Source organism: Haliotis rubra, unplaced genomic scaffold (genome assembly GCF_003918875.1).
Source record: "Haliotis rubra isolate DU_JTF1 unplaced genomic scaffold, ASM391887v1 Scf116, whole genome shotgun sequence".
NCBI lineage: Eukaryota > Metazoa > Mollusca > Gastropoda > Lepetellida > Haliotidae > Haliotis > Haliotis rubra.
In genome coordinates, this window is record NW_025765070.1 from 1326699 (window position 1) to 1353138 (window position 26440).

General features: G+C 39.5%; 1 protein-coding gene and 1 long non-coding RNA gene across 3 annotated transcripts in view; both read left to right on the top strand.

Annotated features, from left to right (window-relative positions):
* LOC124256224 (protein MEMO1-like) overlaps nucleotides 1-26440 on the top strand; it is a 102772-nt gene that overhangs the window by 58931 nt on the left and 17401 nt on the right. For both annotated transcript variants that reach the window (XM_046690204.1, XM_046690196.1), the window contains exons 4-6: nucleotides 6430-6542; nucleotides 12841-12952; nucleotides 13761-13903. In XM_046690204.1, coding sequence (XP_046546160.1) covers nucleotides 6430-6542; nucleotides 12841-12952; nucleotides 13761-13903 — 368 coding nt within the window. The remainder of the gene's footprint in view (nucleotides 1-6429; nucleotides 6543-12840; nucleotides 12953-13760; nucleotides 13904-26440) is intronic.
* LOC124256240 lies at nucleotides 20727-22561 on the top strand. Its single transcript, XR_006892863.1, has 2 exons — nucleotides 20727-20762; nucleotides 22334-22561. It is a non-coding gene; the product is annotated as an uncharacterized LOC124256240 (long non-coding RNA).

A 26440-nucleotide genomic window follows, 5' to 3' on the forward strand; every position in this document is an offset into this window, starting at 1 on the left:
CCAATGACCTGTAACAGCGGCAGTGTTGGGTCATAAAGGTCAATGCACGTGCAGTTCATGATAGTTACCTGTGCACTGCGCAGTGATAGACCGTTTGGATCATTCACATTGACTACTTCTAGCTGTCATCATGAAAGCTTATTCAGATGATGCTAAACGTTTAATTAGAAATGTGTTGAATTTTGTTGAAAAAGAGAGCAAACGTAGCAAACCGATTTATAAGATGTCGGATTACATGAAACGTACAACTTTTGCTCTTAGCATGAAAAAGAACATCGTGCTAAAAATTGTGAAAAATAAACCAACAACCAATAAACAAAACCTTGTACAAAAAGGTAGGCATCCAAAGTTAGATTCTTTTGACATCAGGGTCATCAGAGATGTCATTCGCCGGCTATTTGCTAGAAATGAACACCTCTTCATACCTGTCACGTGCATAGCTGACCTACATTGACGAACGGTGACCTTTATGACCCAACACTGCCACTGTTACAGGTCATTGGCTCCCTCCCCCAGCAAGCATTCTGCGTTCTGCTGTTGATTTTGTTGACAGTTCCATTGACAGATTCTTTAATACAAATGCATAAAATCGGTGATTTACAATGTGATTAGGTTGTCTGACAAAACATCCACTTGCACAGTTTGAGATTGATGTGGGTCATTGGATGAAGAGATATTTACAAAAAACCGGGTCCACATGCATTTCATGCCAAACTATAGATAAGCTTGCTAGCCAGGAATACTTTACGACGCTTCACTGAGTCTTGTTACTACAGACTACTGGTAACAGCGTGTTTGTGTATCGCTGGGTGCAATTATTGCAAATGGTTCGTCATCTTCAGCTCCCTTTGTTTTACATGATAAGCAGGTTTCTGGACAGGTAACAGATGGGTCAAGTTTTTGCGCATGGTACCAGCAGTGATGTTTTGTCAAATAGTCAGCATAGCTCAGCCCGGAATTTATGGGTTGCGACTCGCCCGGTTAACTGAAGACCGTGTTGTTCGTTATTTTGTCACTCATGTGTAATGTTCGCAAATGGCGGACTACTGTTTGTTTACCGGAATTTTGATGATTAGAGTGACTATGAAGTGCCCTTGCAGACTTGTCTTGGTTCCACGAATCGGATATCAAGTCCAGCCTTTAAATGCTAGTAACAATGAACGGTGCCATTCCCGGTAAGAGTGATTGTGTCGGGATTTCGACACAAGGGTGACAGACAGAAACACCCGTGAACGGTTTGACTTTGGCTGGGGTTACTCTGTTTTCTACACTAGCTCAAGCACTGAGTTCAGAGGTCACTACAGTTATGCGTGGACTGTCACCAGGCAGCGATCTACTACCTTTCTCACTCCACCTGGCGAACCATCATTTTTTTTTGTTCGGCCAACCGAAACGTTCCTGAGGTCGCCGATCGTACGAATTTCTTCAATTCGTTTACAATGTGAACATTCCTGTAGATTGACTGACAAGCTCCATGCGCCGAACATACTACATTCAGCGTCAGAGGGCAAGAGTTGTTAGACCTCTCATTTCCCTTGACCTGCGAGACGCCTACCTTCACATCCCCATACATCCAGACTATCGGAAGTATCTTCGATTTACTTTCAAGAGGCGTCATTGATACCAGTGGAGGGTCCTGCAGTTTGGCATATGTATGGCCCCGTGGCTTTTCACTCAGATACCCAATCCGATAACAAGCTACCTGCATTGTCTAGGCGTGACATTCGAGAACTATATCGACGACTGTGTTCAAGCCCAACAGGATCTGGTCGTCCTTCCTTCTCCACAGGCAGTTCATCATCAAGTCGCTCACGCAATTAGGATGGCTGCTGAATTCGGAGAAATCGGAGGTAACACCAACCCGGTGATTTCTTTTTATTGGGACAATGTTTGTGCCCCAGGAGAGATTCAGTGCAACGCACCACTACTGCTGGTCCAACCCACAACTTTTCGCCAGTGGCAGAAGTTACTAGGGTGGTTGACGTCGGCACAAGCGCTGACTTACAGGGGCCAGCTTCAGCTTCGCCATCTTCAGATGTTTTTGTGCCCATACATCCCGCACGACAACCCCAGGGAGTTCATTCGTCTTCCCACACAGCTACATTCAGTCTTTCGTTGGTGACTCAACAAGTGGAATGTTTGTGTTGGAGTCTTTATGGTGCCCTTCATACCGACTCAACACCTGTTCGTCGACACATCTTTCAAGCTGGGGCGCTCACTTTCTCCATCAAGTGGCCTAGCAGTGGTCATCAGGAGAAAGGGACCTTCATATCAACAAATTGGAATTTAGCACTGTCATTCTCGCCGTTCTGCATTGGGCAGTTGAACTATGGTTCACTCATATACTGATTCAATCAGACATTTCGATGGTAATTTTGTACATAAACCATCAGGGGTCGACAGGATCAGCAGCTCTGCTTCAGTTAATGTTTCGAATTTATCATCTGATCGATTCACTCAACACAGTGGCCAGAGCCCGACACATTCCCAGGATGAGGAATGTCATTGCCGATGCCCTGTCACTCACGGATTGGAAACAACTGCCTCTGATATTCCAATTGAAGATCTACCTGTTATCACAACCAGATGTAGACCTGTTCGCCACTCGGGACAACCATCAGCTTCAGCGCAGATGATCACCAGTTGCGATCGTTTCTGCTTTGTGTACAATATGAATAAAATTCTGAATTTTATTTCTGATTTGTGTCTTCGATTCTTCTGGGACTTCGATTTCTCCTCTCAATTTCATTTGAGACTCTGGAGAGTCGCCACCTCACTTACTGTCCTCTGCTGTATGGATTGATTACGTCAGTGAAGTGAGACATTCCCGAAGTGTTACACTTCGTAGCGTTCATGCTCCTACGTACCTATACACATCTATGTGATCTTACTGTGGTAAGTGGTGGAAGGCATAAGATGATGTTGTGGTACTGAACGTTAAAATTGTCAGTTTTCCGATTCAATTACCCTTTCACCATCCTCGGGGCGGTGTCTGTGGGGGGTTGTTTCGAAGCAGGGGCTGGCCCGATACTAGTCATTAGACTTTTATCACGGGGGTACCTTGGAAGTCTTGGCCTACCTTGTCGTTGCTCCCTACGGATGTAGAAGTGTTCAACAATCTCGCTTGCAGACCTCTACTCCACAGAGCAATCATGTCAGTGTAGTGAGTACTTCCCGATTTCCTTATGGATTTCGTAGCGTTCTAGCTCCTAAGTACCTTAGCACACCGTTGTAACCTAACTGTGGTAAGTAGTGGAAGTCATGTGGTGTTGTTTTGGTACTGAACGTTAAACTTGTGGCGAAGCAAGGTGACTTCATTGAGTGGCATTTTAGAAGTTGGGAAGTACAATATAGAACAAACTTTATGGATAACAACTTCTTCTTTTTTCGTGAATGCGACGTTTTGATACAGATTCTTGTACCGTTGTCAAGCATAGTGCAAGGTGACTTGCCTAGTTGCGTTTTTCTTGCGTATGTGAGGGTTGCTGTCGAACACAACATTGCTCAGGAGCACCCACTCCATGGGAGCGATGGTGCCTAGTAAGACAAGGGGTTCAGGAGAACCCATCACTAGTATAGGTACCAACTACTACTAAGCTAGTCGGATCCTGCAGCCGAAAACCACATTGCTCGGGAGCACCCACTAATGGGAGCGATGATGCCTAGTACACCAAGGGGTTCACGAGAACCCATCACTAGTAGAGGTACTATGCTAGTCAGATCCGGCCTCCCTTGTTCATTGCTATCTACAGTTGTCATTAGCCTATACAGTGTATACTGTCAGTGCCTTTTGACTTAGGGTAATCTGTGACCCGCTGTCGAACCGTGGGATAAGTGCAAATCGTAAGATAGGATAAGTTTAAAAATTTGAAAATTTGAATATAAATTGTATATTTATATACTTATCCTATCTCATGAGATGGATGCCCACCCAGCCTCCCCTCTACTCAGATTACAACAGTTACGATAACTGTCATTGGCTCCAAGAAGAGAATGATCACTCTGAGGTAGTCACGTGGGTAGACAGGGGAACGTGCTGCAAGCTTAGCTGGGGACTAGGGACCTGTCCTATAAGGAGAGCAGCCTGGGGAACACGGGCGTATGGACAAGAGAGGCCTACAGGAAAAGTTCTCATTCGTTCCACTCAGCGTCGAAGCAAGAGAGAGAAGTGCAAATCGTGAGATAGGATAAGTATATAAATATGCAATTTATATTAAAATTTTCAAATTCTTTGCATACAACTTGGTCATAAGTAGGGCTGCGCAATATAACCGGTTTACCAGTATTTACTGGTTCAGACATGAAAACGATACTTATTGCGATACGCTGATCGAAAAACTATATTTTGACTTGCATTCGGAAAACTTCGTAACACTCGGAAATCTTTGGATATTTCCTTATTTCATTTGTGCCAAATATTATTTACATTTTTATTTTGTCATGATTAAAAGTTGTTATTAAAGCTTAATCAAGTATAGTGATTTTGTTACATAAAAAATACTCCCTCCCACCTCCAAGCACATCGGTCTTTACATGATGGAAACTTTTTATAGAAGTGAGTATTCCCACCTTTGTCCACAGAAGAGCTGTAGTCTGATAGTTCTGTGGTGGAATCAATCAGAATTGCGGAAATAGGACAGCACATACACTTTGTAATAATTGTAATTATAATAATAAATCATATAAGACAAGTATATGGATGACAACTTCTTCTTTATTGTATAACACGACATTTCTGGTCTACTTCTTGCCCCTTCGTCAGGTGATATAAAGACAGGAGTACAAAACATACTATATATACCAGAATTTACAGGAAGACAGAGAAGTACATGTATATACAATGAATCAGAGAGGACCGATGAAAAGCAGTTATAAAAACAATGATAATAGGGATAAAGTAAAGCCAGTTGACACAAACAATGAGGATAAGGAGATGTGAATACAGCTAATGAAGTGATAATTAGATTTACAGGAAGCCAGAGAAGTACATCTATATACAACGAATGAATGACGACAGATCAATTAGAAGTTATAAAAACAATGATGATAAGGAGATGTGTACACAACAGAGTGATATACAGCTAATTAAATGACAATAGAGGCGGCTTTTGTGATGTTCCAGGCACTAAGGAGGTATACAACTTGATCTCTATTAATCTCAGGGGTTAATCTCCTGATGTTGATGGCTTCTTGTATTTTCCGTTTGCGCCAATCGTGAACATTGGTAGCCAAGATGCTCAACAAGGTTTTTGGGATAGCCGTTAAAGAAGAAGTTGTCATCCATATACTCGTCTTATATATTCATCAACTTCTTAATGCCTCTCAAGAATCTCATAATAAATCATACCTCTCTGTATTATGTATTTTCATTTCAACCGACCAGTTTAGTGTTAAATGAAGTATCACTTTGTTCCCCATGCTATTTCTTTAGTAGTTTGTTAGCAATAACAAACTGAAAGGAAAATATGTAAAAAGACAAACCAATTTTTTTTTATGATTGATCGGTTGTCATCACTTATGAAATTTCAACAAATTCCCAAATCTGGTGATGTTTTATTTACATTTTATGAACTGTTCTTTCTCATGTGCTAGTTATTTGAACACAGTGAATTTGAGCATATTTGTTTTCTCACCATGCTTGTCAAAAGAGATTACCAACAAGACAGGGTGTTCAGAATTGCTGATTTTGTTGATGCGTGGTCATCATATCCAAGTTCTATCTATACATAGATTGACGCTGTATAGTACTGGTTGAACTGCACTGGGCATGTGTTTACTTAGAGCAGTGATGATGTTGTTAAAACCAGAATTGCTGATAACATTGTTTTTTCGGTAACTCTTGTTTTTCTGGTTTTAAGGTGTTAGTGTATATTGACATGTGTTTTCCAAAGTGGAAAAGAAGTCATTTAGCTGAAAGTATAGGTGGAAAGAATGGGACTTTTGTTTGCAATACTTGTGACTCATATTTTCTGCAATTGGAAGAAATATCATTCAACCAAAAGTGTGTACAACTTGTTTTATTAACTTTGCTGGAGGCAGTGTTCTTCCTGTTTCGAGGGTTGTCTTGCACATGTGTTTTTCCAAACCAAAAGTAGTCATTAAAATGCAATTACTTTCTTATAATTTGCCTTTCTGTGAATTTAGGATGTCTCCGCTATGGAAATGCCTTCAGGTTTTTCATGTTAGCTGGAGGCAAGGTACTTTTAATCTGTTTGGAGGTTGTAGTAGACATGCATTTGAACAGGGTTTGGGTTTACATTTGTAATGACTTGGGTGCTTCTGTAAATGGCAGTCTGTTTTCAAGCTGATAATATGTTTGAATTGTCTAGAGAAACCCAGTTTCTTCTGTTTTGGGGACACTCTTCTAATTTGTAAAGGTAAGTGATGTGACAGCTGTCCATAACCAACAATATATGTCATTTGTTTCAGCAAAAGGATATTTATTTTGGGACCTTCTCACCATGTGCGTTTATCTGGATGTGCCCTGTCAGCTGCTGAACGTTATCAAACACCACTGTATGATCTCCCAATAGACACAAAAGGTTTGTCTTTCAAGTTTCTTCGAGTGTGTGCATTCATGTGTGTGTGTGTGTGCATGCAGACAGACTGTTAACGATCAATATATTGGAATTAATAGACCTCCAGGGGTGGAAATAACTTTAAAATTGCTAGTGTACTTCGGTACAGTGGCACACGTCAAATCACTTGCCCTGATAATTCTTCCACTATACCGGCCGATTTTCAGGTTGATTTTTTAAATAGACAATATAATTAACATTGGAAAGTCAACTTGACACCGGTACAGCGTGACATACAAATTTGCTAGCCCGACAGAAAAAACACTGGACTGGGGCGTCGGGCAATGGGCTATTTCCACCCCTGACCTATTATTACACAATGTTATCCCTTTATTACCTGTTAGAAAGTTGAATGAGGTCATATCATGGCCTGATTGCCAATTTTTCTATACTACAATACCAATGAAACCTTTGGTAGCTTGTTTCAACTAATGATGCTGTGATTAGGAAGTAAGTTTTCTTCATGAATATTTCTCCAGTATTTTTTTTTTATCCCCCCGCAACGCGGTATTAAAATGCACTCCGTCTGTCCGGCCATGCACATTTGTCTTTTCCGGAGCAGAACTTTAAAACCGTTCAGTATTTCTTCACCAAACTGGTCTGGTGGTGAACTGGTGCCTTTTGGTAGTTTTGCATTTCTGTGTAAGAAATGTTTTGCATTTCCATGGCAATAAATTTGACTTCAATTGAAATTGGAGTCGCTGCCATTTTCCGAGCAGAACTATAAAACCTTTGGTAGCTTGTTTCAACTAATGATGCTGTGATTAGGAAGGAAGTTTTCTTCATGAATATTTCTCCAGTTGTTAACGCGTTTTGCGTGGGGTATTAAAATGCACACCGTCCGTGCACATTTGTCTTTTCCGGAGCAGAACTTTACAACCGTTCAGTATTTCTTCACATAGATAGGTATGGTGGTGAACTGGTGCCTTTTGGTAGTTTTGCATTTCTGAATAAGATGGGTTTTTTTCGTTTCCATAGCAATAAGTTTGACTTCGACTGAAATTGGTGGTAGTGCTGTTTTCCGGAACAGAACTTTAAAACCTTTCAATACTCTCCTACTTTGCAATATAGTCACTGACTTGGTTGACACTTATCATTGTATCCCAATTGTGTAGATTGATGCGTATGCTGTTGATCACTGGATTATCCAGTCCAGATTCTATTATTTACAGACCACTGCCATGTAGCTGAAATATTGCTGAGTGTGGCATAAAACTAAACTCACTCACTGCTATATACACGCCAAAGCATTTGATATAGCCGTAACTAACTGACATATTCATGAAGAGTATTTTGCCATTGCAGGGGATATTGATGACTTTGTCTTCTTGTATACAAATTTTGTGGGCAATTGTTGGCAAGTGTTGGTCGTAAATGTTAGTCTGTGGGTCATAAAAAGTTGTAGCCATGTCACGTGGGGTATACTGTCTGATGTACCCTCTGTGTTGCAGTGTACCCTGAGAGATAAGGCTAGAACGAAATTATCTACCGTCATGGCTGCCTCCTGTGTTTTTTACATGGGCAATAGACTGTATGTAAACACAATGCTGTACAAGAACTACAGTTAGGCAGTTCAAATGGAACATATTGTTTTAATTCTGTCACAACAATAACTCGGTGAAATGTCACCATAACTGTGAGGCATTAACAATAACGGTTTACAATATTGAACTGCAAGAGAATCACAGAAAAGAACATCTCACTAAAGTTTGTACCTTGTGACCTCTAAAACAGCTGATCGAACAGCTGATGAAGCGAAGGAATGTGCCTAACTCATGTCACATGTAACGTTTACATTCTGAATGTTGCAATTTTGAAAAAGTGATGTTTGGTTTGTCATCTTAAGGGTGGTTTGATTGTTCAGGATCGAAAAATTGCAAAATATGTCATCAAGGTCAAGCTCGCTCAGTTCTGCAAGTTTGTTGCCTTCCAGCTGGCATGGTTTGACAGCAGTCCGTCCATGCATCCGCCCGTGCACATTTGTCTTTTCCGGAGCAGAACTCTAAAACCATTCAATATTTCTTCACCAAACTTGGCACATAGATAGATCTGGTGGTGTACTGGTGCCTTTTGATGGTTTTGGAATTCTGAATAAAACATTGTTGACATTTCAATGGCAACAAGTTTGACTAAAACAGAAATTAGTGGTAGTGCACTTTTGAGGAGCAGAACTCTAAAACCGTTCAATGTTTCTTCACCAAACTTGGCACATAGATAGATCTGGTGGCGTACTGGTGCCTTTTGGTAGTTTTGGAATTCTGAATAAAATATTGTTGGCATTTCCATGGCAACAAGTTTGACTTAGCCTGAAATTGGTGGTTGTGCTCTTTTCCGGAGCTGAACTCTAAAACCCTTCACTATTTCTTCACCAAACTTGGCACATAGATTGGTCTGGTGGTGTACTGGTGCCTTTTGGTAGTTTTGGAATTCTGAATAAAATATTTTTGGCATTTCCATGGCAACAAGTTTGACATAGACTGAAATTGGTGATAGTGCTCCTTTCTGGAGCAAAACTTTAAAAACCTTTCAATACTCTCCTTCCACTTTTCTATAAGCACCTAAATATTTGACATAATCATAACTCGTAGACATAATCATGAAGAGTATTTTGCCATTGCGGGGGATATTGATGACTTTGTCTTCTTGTTTCCCTTGGAACCGCCTCTGTGGTGTAGTGGTTAGAGCGTCCGCCCGGGAGCGGAAGGTCGCAGGTTCAATCCCCGACCGCGTCATACCAAAAGACATTAAAATATGGTACTTGTTGGTCCCTGCCTGGCGTTCGGCATTAATGGGTACAACAAGGACTGGTCGCCTCGGAGTCAGTATAATGTGTCTCAGTGGGGTATTCATGCTTCACTGCAGCATGGTATCTCAGTCGGCTTGCACTATAAAACCAGCTTCAGTCTGGGCTAGTACAAGCAGCCGCACATACACATACACACACATGCACGACGCCCTATGAGCGAAATATTCTCAGGTACGACGTTAAACCCAATTTCACCTCACCTCACCTTGTTTCCCTTGGCATGGCTTATATGTATCTTTTCCATGAATGATATCTGCTGATAGACAGCAAGGGAACTGACGCCCTTGTGACCGATGACACTCATGATTTGGGCACTCACAAAGTTACCGCGAGTGAGGATCGTGGTGCCAGTGGCAACGGTTACAGTGTTTGTGTAAACCAAGGACAAACCACACCGCTTACTGAGAGTAGACATGAAGGTAGCTTGTGTGTTCCTCCCGACATGCTTGTTGTTATACCAGGTACAATGATTGTCGCAGAAACAATCTATCAGATACTGCCATAGTCGATAGCAATCGGGATGTAGCTTATCAAGGTAGGCAACGTACGATGTCACTTGGCAGAAAGGTGAATTAGGCTGCTCCATCATCAATCCCCCAAATGACTCCTTATCATCCCTGTGGTTTTGGGTCAGTTCTTCAGCATTTCTCTGTACATAGCGGAGCCAGTATCAGAATCAGTCTTCACTACGAATGTAGTTTTTGTCATTTTTTCCATGTTTTCAAAACCTTGCCCAAAAAAGTAGAGTCTGATGTCAAACTGGACCTTGCTAGCCAATTGGATTATCCATATGGTGTCTGAGCAGCCTTCAGCTCGAGCATTGCCGTTTTAAAAGATTTGTTGGCATTGTTGAATCGATCATCCTTTATTATGTCAAAGTCTCTATTATATGGCGGAGATTTCAAGTATCTGTTGAGACTGTGCCTAATATTCTCCAAAGATGATGTCTTGTATTGGTCACCTGTTTGAGTTCTGATATCCATGTAGACATGACTTAGCATCTTGGCTAAAGCCACAGCATCCTATGTTACAAAATTCATGTCTTGTTCCTTTTCTGCGAGATATTCTGTAAAAAGTTTTGGTGACGCATTATTCGCTTTCTTGGTGTTTTCTGGGATCAATTTAGAACGTTTGGCTGATATATCTTCTTCTGAATGAGAAGCGAAGTGTTTGGTGGCCATTGTTTCTACAGGTAACTACAGCAAACACTTATTTGTTTACTTCTTAACTCCTAATTGTGTAAATCTATGTTGCCATTAACTCATGTGAACCCTATAACCCTGTGAGAAGTAATTTATACCAGAGTTAGGCAAATACGCTGTTGTCAGGGCAGCAGGGTATATTTTTTCCAGTTATACTGCCCAATAGCGGGGTACACAGATTTTTGTAAAAACTGCATTGTCCAATCAGATTACAGTGTTTCACATATAAGGTAAGATAATTATAATTACCGTATGTTCATTATAACTAAGAAATTTTGCAACTGAATAAAATTTATCTTCTGTATAAATCTTGATGTTCAAACAATAACATTAACAAATATTCCTATGCCAACTTACAGTTGTCTCGTCATCAGTGCAAAATTGTCTTAAACCAAGGGCTTATCAGTGCCTCCCAGATATTGTCTTAAACCAAGGGCTTATCGTTGCCCCCCAGAAACTGTCTTAAACCAAGGGCTTATCAGTGCCCCCCATAAATTGTCTTAAACCAAGGGCTTATCAGTGCCTCCCAGAAATTGTCTTAAACCAAGGGCTTATCAGTGCCTCCCAGAAATTGTCTTAAAGGAAGGGCTTATCAGTGCCCCCCAGAAATTGTCTTAAACCAAGGGCTTATCAGTGCCCCCCATAAATTGTCTTAAAGGAAGGGCTTATCAGTGCCTCCCAGAAATTGTCTTAAACCAAGGTCTTATCAGTGCCTCCCAGATATTGTCTTAAAGGAAGGGCTTATCAGTGCCTCCCAGAAATTGTCTTAAACCAAGGGCTTATCAGTGCCTCCCAGAAATTTCATTTCCATGGTATCAGAAGTAGAGTATCATGAAATCTGCATTCCACTTCTCAATGCCCTTCAAAGATTTGATCAAATCTGTACCAAATGAAGAAAGTCAATCCTGTTGTTACAATTTCTGATACAAAAATGTGTTCATTGCACATGCATATCTGAACTAGTGTTTGTAGTGTATTTAATTCCTTCAATGACATTACCTCCGTTACTTTATACCCATTATTTCTGTCCTTACTCAATAAAATACTAAGAATTTCCTCTTCACCAATCCAGGTGCATCTCACCAAAACATACTCTGTGTATGTGCAAGGTATTAAATGTCATTCTTTGTTGTGTGTGCTAAAGTTGACAAGGCAAGTTTCCCTGTAATTTAGATTCACAAAAGTCAGTTGATAGTCCCACTAATAGTTTCTATGTAAGTTATTCCCCAAGTTATTATTTTTTATCAGTCTCATATATATTCTTCTTTGTGAAGGATTTATGTATATGTTTGAGTGTTTACAATTGTTGTTATTGCCTTGTTGTCTATTCTTTGTATGGTGGTTATACAGGTGATGCTGTTGAAGGAATTATCAAACACTAGTTATGCTTGTGAATAATTGTAAGAAACTACTTATGTTACATCCTTCCTCCCACCTCCCCAGTATATTAGGCATCTGGTGTGTACCTCCATTATGAATGCTTAAAGTAACATTACTCTCCCAAACACTTTCTCTCTCTTGATCTCTCAAGCTCAGCTGAGTTGAGCTCACGGGATATGATTTTTCATTCCAAAATACTACCTGTACTGTCTCTGAGCTGACAGGATATGTTTTTGACTGAGCATAATAGTAATGAAATTTTTGGAAATTTTTTCATTCGAATATACTACCTGTACATCCTTGATATGGTTGTTCATTATCCTTGACACTTCTGTTACAAAATATGGCATGTAGTTCTAATCCATGATTTCATCAGGGACCAGCCCCATATTGAAGAGGCATGTTTTGTAATTCCATGCTCAAGGAGCAGAAGGAAATTGTATGTTGTACAAGCATATGTTGGATGTTGTTATATTAGTAGTTTTAATTTCTTGAATTAGGACATTTTTAATGTAACATTCTGAAAGTAATGTTATTAGGCATTGTGCTATTTTTGCAAAATTGTGGATGAAAATATGTGGCATATGCAGGGATTGGGACAGAGAACTTTGACAATGAGCCATTTTCAGGATTATTAGCCATTTTCTGAATTTAGAATGGGCCATTGCCCTTGTATCAATAGTAAACTTCAACATTTTAATGGGCCATTATTTATTCTAATGTGAAAAAAGGCCCATGTCCCCTGCCTTTCCCAATACCTGCATATGTGAACATTTTTTGAAGGAAGATACCTCACGTGTATAACCCTGTCTTCCCTCAGTCAAGTGTCAGTTCATTTGTGGACAATGTCACTGTGTCATTATTATCTTTTCAGTGTACGAGGAGCTGTATTCATGTGCAACTTTTGAAACCATGTCACTTGACACTGATCAGGATGAACACAGTTTAGAGATGCAGTTACCATATATTGCAATGGTGATGGAAAGGTATTGTATGGCTTGCTATTGTAAAACTTGAAACAGTCAGTAGTGAGTGGTTTTATGTCATATCACAGTGCCAGCTTGATTTGAGAAGAGAACCTGGTGGATGCAGGTGTTGAATGTTTACCACTTTGCTAATACCAATTAGCACAGCCTTGGTACTGACTAGAAACATCATTTTGGTAAAGCAAGGTTTTAAACAACTCAATAGGTTTTTATATAGAATACAAAACAGCATCACAATAGTGTCTACCTACCCAGAATCCTTGTGCATGTACAAGGTAGGAAGCCTCACTTCTTTAGTTTTCTGTGCACAAGAGAAAACATCTAAAACATGTTTTCAAGCATCTTTTTAGTTTGTTATCCTTCTGCAAGCTTGGTAATATCTTCACTTAACATTGCATATAATCTAGTACATCTCTGTGAAAGTTGTCAGTGATATGGACATATATAGTAGAGATAAACTTGTGAGAACTAGATGGCTTCCCTGTATTATGTGTGTTCAAAAATGTGGCCAGAATGTGACACACATTGAAACTTTTGGAGATGCAGGGAACTATAATCAGTTGTAATCAATTTACTTTTCTTGACACAAATCTTGAAGATGGTTTGTGTCCAATAATAATTAAAATGAGCCTTCTGAGATGTATTGCTCTTTAAGCATGAGAATTGGGCATTAATTACCGATAATATGCCTGTTGCTAGTTTTAGAACTCAATATGTAAACCTGACACATGAATTCAATCCAACTCTACATGAAACTGCCCAGATTTTGTACTTTAATAAAATAAATCTAATTTGTTTTACTTTTCAGTCGCCGTGGAGATTTTAGTGTTGTACCTGTCCTTGTTGGTTCTCTCAGTCCAGAAAAAGAGCAATATTACGGAAATGTATTTAGCCGATACCTTACAGATCCAGACAATCTCTTCATCATATCATCTGATTTCTGCCATTGGGGTATGTAAACCGCATCATTCCTTGACTTTACAAAACTTATATCAAGCAGTGTTTTTAGCTTAGAGATAAGCTACTCTTGGAGAAACAAAATCTCAGTAAGTCATGCATGTGAAAAAGTTCTATTTGTAGTCTTGCCCCATCTCATATTATGCACTTTCCCTTATTTTTTCAACTGTATAGTGGAAACGACCTAAAACAAAGTCAAACCTCACCCAAACACATCCCTGCTCCATCCGTTGTTGTAGGCAGTCACTGGAAGCTCATGCAAAGTGTGTATCTTGCCCTGGCCGACTATGTGACCCCAACTGAAGTCATTCTCTTTCTTGTCAGCTATGGGTGCCTGTTATAGACATTTGTCTTATGATTCTCACTCATCTTGTAATGACTGCATGGGGATATGTAGCTGGGCTAAGTGCTGACACTCCTGTAGTCTACTGGATGTTGACCAATGTGTGGTTTACAGGAAGGCTTCTCTCCTTGGGCCAAAGACAGAGATTACAAGGCACAACTGGACAAATTCGTCCCGTCTTCTAGCAAGAAATCCAAGCGCACCATGAGGGGAGCACCAGACCAACACATCATCCAGTTCTCAGACATAAGTTCATTTAGAGTGGATGTTTTTTTCGGTCACCCTCCATCGGACTGACTCCATCCCACCACTAGTTTCGTTGATCCTCCCTCAAGATTCATCCATCTCTCCAAACATCTCTTGACATCAATTGATCCATAGTTGCCTCCATAAGCTTGTCTATCCCTTTTCCTTTGGCAATGCCTTCATGGGTACTTTAACCACCACTGATCCCAATGTATCTACCTTTTACTCATAATAATATTGTCTGTCCCTCCTGCGATGATAATGTCTTCATACCTTCCTCTAATGATTTATGGCGGTGGGGTAGCCAAGTGGCTAAAGCGTTCGCTCGTCATGCCGGAGACTTGGGTTCGATTCCCCACATGGGCACAATGTGTGAAGCCCATTTCTGGTGTCCCCCGCCATGATATTGCTGGAATATTGCAAAAAGTGGTGCAAAACCCATCTCACTCACTCACTTGAATGATTTCTCTCGTGACCTCATCAAGCGCTCTGTTGTCTCAGCTTCGTTGATTCCTACGTTTTAGCTTTAACGATCCAGAGGGATCATGGAACCTCCTCCACTTGTAGCACAGGCAAACTGTAGCGCAAATAGGGTTGCACAACGAAGAGAAATGATCAGTCTTCCTATATGTGAGCGAAGCGAGCAAAGTTTGGCAACATACTTCCCTTGCTTCGGTTCGAAAAATATTTTTAATATCAAAACAAAATATCACCATCATCAAAGGTAGACACCCATTTCCTCACATGGTTGTGCTCTCAGATTTCCAACCTCATATTTAATAATTACTCGCATACAATATAGTGATGTCACGATACATAAGTTTCATGAATCGATACGTATCACGATACCCATGTCACGATTCGATACGAATCAACATGCCTATTTTCGTGGCATTATTGAGTAAATTTAGTTACATTTTGAGCATTAATATTTCATATTTATAATTGTCCATGAAAAGATCAACATTTTTTATTCTCAGGGATTATAAAGTTCTAATTTCCCATCTTTGTGCATGAAAAATAATCATTTTTTGCTCTCATAACATCAAAAATATGATACAATTGCAAAATGTAAACGATACATAAACATATTTATACCGAAACTTTCAAAACTAAACTTATCATCTTAGAAAAAGTATCAATGCATTGATGTATCGGAGTGAAGGAATAAGGGGAGTTAAATCTAAATATACTTGTTGAATCACATGTCCGCCATATGGAATATGGAGTTACCTCACTTGCTTTCATGCACCTGCTTCGCCAGAAGTGTTTTTTGAACATGTTATGAAACCTATAACAATAACGTCGGCAGATAAGAGAAATAATCTCTAACAGTTTAATGGAACATTAGGCAATATGATATTTCTTTTTAATTTCTGCTTATTCTTATTCCTTCACTCTGTTGAACCGGAAGCCGGCAGGGGTAATGGAGGTGAAGAACGATTTGACATGCCATGAGTGGCGCTTAAAATGTTGAATTAAATATATTGTACGTGAGTAATTATTAAATATGAGGATGGAAATCTGAGGAACTCTGTGAGGAAATGCGTGTTGACCTTTGATGGTGGCGATATTTTATTTTGATATTAAGAATATTTTTCGAACCAAAGCAAGGGAAGTACGTTACAAATCTTTGCTCGCTACGCTCACATATAGAAAGACTGGTCATTTTTCTCTCTGTTGCGCAACCCTATTAGCGCTACAGTTTGCCTGTGCTTGAAGCTCCCCTCTGCTTACCAGCCATCGCATGGTTCATCCCTGCCTTATATGATCCTAGGCAGGACCCTGCTACCACAGAACTTCAATCTACACAACTCTTCGTCCACTCCTCCTCAACTGACCGTACCAGTTTCTAGAAATCATCGATACCAGGATCTAGAAGTTGTGAGGCCATTGTACAGACTTTGTCGATCACACTAAAGAATGCTCAACAGCCTGATCTTCAGACTATTCGTCAAAAGATTATGCATTCCTTTGTATTAACACATCACCCTGTCCTCCTCCTCAGGACTCTTTCAATATAGTAGTTGGGTCGATTACTTAAAGCTTGATGTATTTTGTCCACCCTGGTCAGGCAACTCCCTGTAGTCGCAGATGGCCTGCACAGAACACTCCATCAAACCCAGACCTTAAATGGGCTTTTCATGGCAAAGATGGCAACAGGGACATGGTAAACATGAAACCTAAGCACCTCCATCAGTGTGTCGGACCTTCAACAAGTAATAGGAGGGAAAGCCTCTGCAAGGAGTGCAAATTTCTCCAAACAGTAACAATCTGACATTGTCACAGAACTTCCACCCCCCAGTCGCGCCTCTCCACAACACTCAAGTAGTCGAGTAGTGAATAGTATAGGTGGAATACTTGGGACGTTAACTCCAAACTTGACAACCGTATATTACCGTAGATAAGCCAAAGTTTTGAGGACCAAAAAAGCAGTCTGTAGCAGGGGGTCTGATTATCTACAGGTTACACTGTCGTCACACTTTTTTTTCTGGTGGTAAGGAAACCACATCATATCGCTTCATGTGAACAATGTGGTTTTGCACAATCTAACTATTTCCACAGCGAAAACAGTTTGTCTGACATGTAATCGTCCAGATACAACAAATAGCAAATAGTTTTAGCAAAACAAAGTATATATCCATATCCATTTTCTGTCAATTACACTTCATTTCAAGGCATGAGGAGACGCAATATGATAGAATAGAATAGAATGGAAGAATAGAATAATACTTTAATGCCTTTTCAGGAATTTGTGTACGCTCTTACCATGGTACAGTACGTATTGCGGTACAAAGCCCTTGGTTTGGTCCGGTATATATGAGAACTTACTTCAAAGATAATAGCGTCCGTCTAACAAAGAAATGCATAGATTTTGACTAACTGATTCGATTTCTAGACATTTTAGAAAAGGTTTAAAAAGGTTAATAAAATGATGGTACGAAAACTGAAAATACAGAATTTTTTAATTGCATTACGTTATACCGAACATGTATATAATATATATATATAATATATATATGATAAAACCGTGATATACCGTTGCACCCCTACAATATGATGTGCTTTGCTGTGATTTTCATGATTTCACCGGAGTTAATATAGACATTCTTAAATGACATTTTGAGTAAAAGTATAAACTAGATTGCAAATGTAAGTTCTGATATGCAAAGAACATGTTTTATTATGAGATAAGATTTTAATTCCGTGTAACAGGATTTACTGATACTCTATTTCCGATGACTGACCACAACTAGAAGATGAACAATGGTTGGTACACTACTGCCTAAAAGTTCATTCCCCCTTGAACGCATTGAGAACGCGTGTAACACGCATGTGACACGGGTGTGCAACGCGTTTGAGTCCTGTGTCACATGGATGTGCAATGAGACACATACGCGTCTAACACGGGACCAAGTTTCAGTTGAATTTGACGAAAAGCGTTAGGGTTGCATACAGAGAATTGTATGATTTTTTAATTCGGACATTTGCCAGAAGAGGTCGGGGATGAACTACGGGATGGTTTAGTTGGTGTTTGTTTTGTTACGCCCCCGCCATATATGGCTGGGGGCATATAGGGTTACCCTCCGTGTCCGTCCGTATGTCTGTCCGTACAAAACAGGGAATGTACTCTATCCACTTCTCCACGAAAAACGCTCTGTGGAATTCAATGAACATTTATACATGGGCTTTCTTGGGACTCTAATGGTGTGCATCTCATATTTTGTTTTTGTATTTTATTGGGTTTTTCTGTAAGTTTAGAGACATTTGAACTCAGGTACATTTTGCTGAATTTCTCTCTGAATATAGTGTTATAGGGGAATAAGTCTATCCACTTCTCCACAAAAACTGCTCAACAGAATTGATTGAACTTGGGTCTCTAAAGGTGTGCATCTCATACCTTGTTCATCCAATTTCTTAATCATGTCACTTCTACATATGTTTGAACTTAGTTGAATTTGGTTCTATTCATCCTGTTCGTCCCACACAACAGGGGGTGTACTTCATCCACTTCTCAAAAACCACTGCACAAAACTCATTTAGCTTACATATGTCTTTTATAGAGACTCTAAAGGTGTGCATCTCATATTTTGTTTTTGTATTTTATAGTTTTTTGTATGTTTAGAGACATTTGAACTTAGATAAATTTTGTTGAATTTCTCTCTGATGATAGTGAAATAGGGGATTAAGTCTATCCACTTCTCCACAAAAACTGCTCAACAGAATTGATTAAGCTTATACATGTGTTTCATTGGGACTCGAAAGGTGTGCATCTCATAGTTGCATAGATGTTTATTGAACATGTTCATGAATTTTGTTCAATTATTAATCTTTATATGATAATAGGTAGGTTGTGTGATCTCTTCCTACAGCAGCGGGGGCATCCGTGCCCCTGGAGGACACAATTTTTTCTGGTTTATTTTTTGTGTTTTGATTTTATATTTTCTAAGTTAGCACTATCTGGTTATATGGAATTATATGCGAACTAGAAGGTCAGTGTTGATAAGAATTATACCAAAGGGTTTGAAGTTTGGGGGTTATTTAGTGGGCTAAGAAGTGTTTGTAGTGTTAGGTGTGTGCTAGTGTCAAGTGAACTCATTCCGTATTGTTGGTAGTATATGCAGTGTAATAGGACACACGCGAGTGTACCGTGCATATAACACGGGATCAAGTTTCAGTTGAATTTGACTAAAAGCGTTAAGGTTGCATACTTAAATTTGTATGAATTTTGAATTTGGAAATTTAAAAGAAGTGGTCGGGAATGAACCATGGGAAGGTTTAGTTGGTACTTGTTTTGTTTATTTTTATGTTTTCTTGTTGTATTTTTTAAATTAGTAGTCTTGTTTTATTTTTATGTTTTGTTTTTGTATTTTCTGAGTTAGCACTATCTGGTTACATGGGATTATATTCGAAGTAGAAGGCCAGTTTTGATAAGAATTATACCTATGGCATTGAAAGTTTGAGTGTTATTTAGTGAGCTTAGACGTGTTTCCAGTGTTAGGTGTGTGTTTGTGTCCAGTGAACTCTGGAGCACCATTCTGTGTTGTTTGTAGTGTATGCAGGGTAGTTGGACGTGTGCGGACGTTTCTATTTCGAGGCACCTGGGAGACCGAACCCAGTCAGAGCGGTGGGTGTGCACTCAAGTGTAACGAAGCCTTTCATTGGCTGGTTCATTTGCCGAAACGCTGAGGGCTCATCGTGTGTGTATATAGAGATATTGGGTTTTGTAAATTCATGCTCATTTTTTCTGCATTTGCGTTCGATCCAATCAACAAATACTGAGATTGTGAACTACTGCGTGGCTGGAAACTGTCGTTCGTTCAAGTACAAAGCAGGACTTGAAACTGACAATCTGAGTTTGCACCGGTTTCCGTCCGATCCAGTCATCCGAGAAAAATTGATGCTGTTTGTTTGCAGCCCACAGACATTATAACATGTCATGTGTACAAGTATCACACCTGTGTGTCTGTGTAATTACATAATGTGACAGAAATAGAACTCAGGTGCACGAGCCATAAATTAAATATATTAAATGTATTTTGTTAATGGTGTATAGCCTGATACGTTTCAAGTTCAAATTGCATGTGGTCAATGCCTGAAGTTGTGTATTGCATATTGTCATTAGCAGACAGGCAGGCAGACACATAGGTGTCAATAAAACAGACATTGAGTTTTGTCTGTGATAGAGACTGCTTATCACAATCCACATACTTTCTATGTTTCTATAGACATGTATTAAAACATTTCAGTTTTCAAGCTGAGCAATTTTTAACAAAGGAATTGGTATTTCTAATGCTACACTTTCTTGAAAACTTGGTTTGCAAATCTGCCAACCCCCAAAAGCAAGATGTGAAAACATATAAGAAAAAGTATGGGACCAGTGTATTTTTATTACTGCAGACCAAAGATGCTTGTAAACACAAGAAATATCTTTTGTTCTCCAACTTTGACCCAGCGATAATCCTTGCACGCATCACTTGCTGTGTTTTTACGAGTCGCCTTCCCGGTTCAAGCCGCACGAACCTAATCACTGCGCATGCGCTGTGGGCGCAGTGCAGCACAGCACAGCACAGCTGTTGAAACCACTTTTCGCTGGGGTGAAATTAGTGAATCGTTTGAACTCTGATTTCGCGGGGGTTTCATCACGTTATTTTTCAACTTTATAAGTTGAATTTGCATTTTCGATAATTTGTTACTGTAAGTCCATACCGAAAGGTATTAAAATCTGCAAAGTTGTGTTTTGCGTTGCATTTGACCGTTAATGTTTTAAAAGTAGACAAATCTCATTACTTAATCAACAGAGTGACCCCTGTCCACTGATCAGTGGCCTACTATTGTTTCATGTGCCAATTACCTCATTACTTATGTTATGTGGGCAAACCTTAATTAGGCTAAGTAGGTTTTATCAGGTGTGAATTTTAGGCGGGGTATGCTGAAACCACATAAGGTTAAAGAACAAACAAACTTTTGTTTTTTGCACTCTTTTAACCATTACATATGAAAAACATGTGGTTAGCCTTAAGCGGAACACCAAGTTCGTTCTTTAAAAACTTGTGGTTACTTAATACCGAGCGATTAAAAGTTGCCAAAAACCAAAAAATCGCCTGCTTCACTCTCACCCACCAACGAAACCACAGAGAGGTTACGTAACTCTGTTGCCAGAGCACTGCAGCGAACCGGAAGTGACGTTATGTGAGGAAGGATTTTCAGTTAGTTGTATATAAAGTGTGTAACAAGCTCGTCATTTTGCTGATTTCTTGACATCAATGAAGACATGCCGAATCATTGCGTTGCCGTCAATTGCTCCTAGGGGTCGGTTGATGGTGTCACCATGCACTGATTTCCACCGGACCCCGTAATTTCGTGCTAAATGGGTTATGTTTGTGAGTGCGAATCGAGCGTTGTGGAAGCCTGGAACAAAATCTTACTTGTGTTCAGATTGCTTCACCGATGTTAAAGAATCAAAACTACATGGTAATTTCATATTTTAGTTTGTGCAAAGACAACATCACTTACTCATGCATTCTTTATTGTCAATTCCAGTTCAGTCACCCAGTGTTCACGAATGGTGTTTCAAAGTAACAGGACATTGGGTCATGCAAGTTTCAGATGTCTGTCTGACCCATTGAAAATTCACAGGACCCATAGAATGTAATTAAACACACATTTCAGATTGAACATTTCTTATACTTGGCCTTTAAATTTATTAACAAACACAAGATTTATAAACGGCAAACAAGTGTCACAGGTCTCATATAGCAACTTCAGTCAAAGTCATTGTGAAATATACAGTCAGACACTGGGGCCGGTGGGTTTTAGACTTGTATCAGACCGTTGGCGAATCTGCCGGATTTGTCAGAGGGTCAGACGCTATTCGTGAGCACTGGTCACCCTGGTATCATGTTTAATCAACACGATCCCCAATCCACTAGAGTACAAACTCATGCTTCTTTCGGTCTGGATCATGTTACAACAACTCTTCCCACAATTCCACTTCCTAACGGTCTGTGCATGTCCTGCGCATGTGCAGTACGACGGACATGACGTCACATTGTTTACCTTTTAACCCATCAGTCGTGCGCAGGTTCATTTTCTCCATTGTTTCAAGCCACTGAACTGTATCATCTACCCACCAGCCACCCCTTGGCTCCGCCTGCATTGGCATGTCATGTATTCAATTATGTTAGATAGTACTGCTGGTTGGCGATCGGGTCATATATCATGTATTCGTGTATATATACACATTTTACCACTGCTGGGGCTGCTTCGGCGTCACAAGCTACTCCATACTCAGAGCATGGAAGGCTTGTGGCCCCCAAAGAGCATTACTTAAGCAGGGATCGTCCGGGTCATCGGACCCCAGGACAGGTATATCCCTCTCACGTACACAAGTCCGGGTCCCTAAGACCCCAGGACATTTCAATCTTCCGGCCCGGGTCAACACGACCCCAGGGCCTCTCTCTACCCGGGTCACCACGACCCCAGGGTACACAGTAGGCAACCGAGGCAGCCCCCATATTGTGCCAAACATTTGTATGTAAATAAAAGTTCCTTGACATGTACTACCTTGTCATGTTGTGTTTTGCACAAATTACTAGTTGTAGTAAAATATGTATATGATTGATGACCAAAAGATTTTCCATGACACAACTTGTAACATAACGAAAAGTGATATATCGTTTCAGGCTTTTCACATTGGTGTATAGTCTCATTGGTCACCAAAGATAGCACACCTGGCAACTAATTGCATAATATCCGCCATTCTTTAAAAAAAAAGTAATTTAGTTAGCCAGTAATGAGCAATCAATCAATGTATTGGCGGTTAATCCTTTGAAAGAAGGACGTTGTTTTTACACAGGCACAGACACGACAGAGAGTATTCAATATAGATGAGTCACTCTAAATGTTTTTGTAACTCGGCTGATAATTCTTCTCGCTGCATTCCATGTGCATATTACATAACATGTAATACATTTTCCACATCAGACCTTTATTTATAATGTTTAGTATGTACTCCAGACACAAGAAATGTCAAATGGGAACCTTTGTCGGGTAATCTAAGTGGTGTTACCACTAATTATACCTGTTGTAAATTCATTAACTGACCAAGTCAATGATGACAAATAACATGTGTAGGTTTATACCACCTAACACGGGTTACAAGGGAGTATTAATTGCTGTAAAATTGCATGTGAAAACTTATGGCCCGACACTGTTTTGAGAATACGAATAGAACTTCATTGTTGCATAAGAACTACATATAAGCATTTGCTGTGTGCTAAAACTGTATGTACCTATTTACCTAAGTAAATTTTCAGATTCTTCTTGCAATAGTTTATGGATTCAAATAAATCAAATGTCAATTTTTAATATCATACGTAATAGACGTCATATTTTTACATGACATGTTTAAATGGTGTCGTGGCAGGAAGGCTAAAATTTCGGATTTCCTGGGAGAGTTAATTTCCAAGGGAGTAGGGGAGTACCGCCAAAGCTAAAGATATGGTGCCGGGGAAGCATAATCCATGTCGGGAGTAGATTTGGGGGGTTTAATGTTGGCTTCTGGCTAAGTCAATATCGCGATTTATTTCTGAAATGTTAGAACTTTATATAGAGCGGTGTCGGGTATTACCGAACAAGCGGCTATTACCAAACAAAATTCCATTTTCGCATTGTTTTCTCAAGTTGCCGATTGCGACAGCAACTTTTAGACGCATGCTATGAAATGGAAATTTCCTCTTCCGGAAGAACGACCGTCTGCTCCTTAAATATACTTCAAAAGACGCAGAGAGGAAAATTGACGAAAAGATAAGCAATGGACATTACATCCTTAAACGTGGTGCATATATCGGCGATGAGATGGCTAAGCCAACAAGTCTTGGTCAAAACTGGGATACCCCATTCTAATTATAGCACCATGTCTATTTCAGTATATTACGCAATTCCAAACCATAATGTAAGGCTTTGTTAGGCATATACGGACTGTACCGTCCGATCAACACTTACCCTTCACTGTGTAACCCTGTCGTCCTTTACCGAACAAACGTCATTGGCCTCAGCAATTTTCGCTATGCCTATAGCGTCGCGTATTTGTTGATAATAAAACAAATGGTAATAATTCATCCATGTGGTTTATGAACCGTCAAAACAAACACAAAACACGATAATTATGCATGTCTTCATTCACTATTCGTAGGTGTTAGAATTTAACTTGTCCTGTGTATAAAAATAAACATTAACTTTGGAAACGTGCCCTGCTGAAAAACACGATGATTGTTACATCAAGGAATGAGTTTTATTGTCTAAGCTATCGCGTTCTCCCAAGCCAAATATTAAAAAAATGAGACAACTCCAAACATTAGTCCGGGGAACAACTTACTTTTACATCAGGAACATGTTTGTTGAGACATGTCGATAAACATTTGAAATATTCGACCGTGACCTTATAGGAATGTTAAGGGCAGCTAATTCCACGACTTAGTTGAGAGTGGTTTCCCTTAGACCGTGTTCCATTATTGACTGACGGGCACCTTGCACGTCGTCTGCTTTCATTTCTGTCAGTTCCAGTCATTATGATCGACCCATATTTCAAGTAACATCTAACATCAAACTGTGTTTAAGACTTTCAAGTGGCTTAAACGTCAGCATTGTTTAATTTTTTTTACCCTTGTCCCTGTTGAAATATGTAATTCCATTACTTTTCGTGGCCAGTTAATTCTTCCTTGGCCCTGCGCATGGGCTCCATAAACTACGTCACATATCATCAAAATAACATGCACATTAATCATGTATTTAGAGTAAGGCTTCCAGTATTTTTTTCTGCATTCTCATCTTTCGTATGCCCAATATTTTGTATTCAGACATGAAATAATAGTAAGTGTCACGGACGCTGTGGGAATTAATGCCCTGATGTGATCAAGTCTCTATGCACACAAACAGTTCAGTTGTCTCCATAATATACATGTACTGAAATACTGTTTCAATAAAAAAGCGACCAGACATATATCTAATCAATAAAAATAAAGATTATTAAATAAAGATAAGTGATCTATGTTTGAAAAACCTGATATAAAGAAACACACCGGAACACATTTGTAATGCGAATGTACAGACACTGTTCAGGAATACCTGTTTGATTCCTGGCAGTTATATGATTTACAAGTTAATATAAGACAAACAAGATAAAACATGAAGTGTTTTTTACGCATCCTGCTAGCCTAAATTGCGTAAATATTATTTCATATGATGCATGATCATGGCACTATTTGAATGGTACATATGTGACTTGTTTTACCTGCATGGTTACCAGAGAATGTTATCATGATTATCTGGATGTTGAGATAATATATCACACAATAACATATCTGACCTTGGTTGAAACGACATGTATGCTCTAATATATGTGTTATGGTTACACTATTACACAATACCGTTATAGGGCGGGGAACTGGTATAACAGTATATTGAGTGAAGACACTTTTGATTATTAAGATAAGAACACACCACTATAAACAGTACGCCGTCTTGTTGTTTTTCATTCTTTGTAAAATTTCAGTATAGTGACGTTTATTCCTTATTCGGAACAAACACTTCCTGAAATTGTAATTAATCTTCTACATGAATTCCTTTTATCCATAACGTCGAGTGAAAAAACTTGTGCACGACCTATCTGCACGTTTCAAATATTGGTTAGGTGGTTTGATTTTCAACGCCGCACTCAACAATATTCCAGCTCTTTATTGGAACGGGCTAAATTATACAACTTTCATTAAAGGGCTGGAGATCAGAGTATATAATATGTACGAACTGACCGCACTTCAGCAGAAACACGTCTTAGAGGTCGTCAACCAGCACCGTTAATCGGAATAGCCCGACACGAGTGTTCGGAAAAGCCCGACATCACTGTTCGGAATAGCCAAAATCTGAAAATTAGATCTTGGAGATCAGAGTATATAATATGTACGAACTGACCGCACTTCAGCAGAAACACGTCTTAGAGGTCGTCAACCAGCACCGTTAATCGGAATAGCCCGACACGAGTGTTCGGAAAAGCCCGACATCACTGTTCGGAATAGCCAAAATCTGAAAATTAGATCTTGTCAAATATTTGCTGAAACAGGTTTACTTGACGGGATTAACTCATCTTCAAACGTGAATATGATACACAAGGAGAGGTTCGTTGTGTATATTAATTATTGTTACGTGTGATGAAACACAGTATGAATTAGGCGGGATGTGGTGTTAGCTATTCGGTGTATAGCTATTTCAGATATATTTAATTATAAAAAGCATTAGGGGTACTCTACTTTAGATAATATTTTTGTGTTTAATGGATTAATTGATATACTAAGCTTAAATCTAAGAATATAAAGTTATATAGTGTTTTTATAGACTTTCAAAAAGCCTTTGATAATGTCGGACGGGTGAGACTTTGGCAAAAC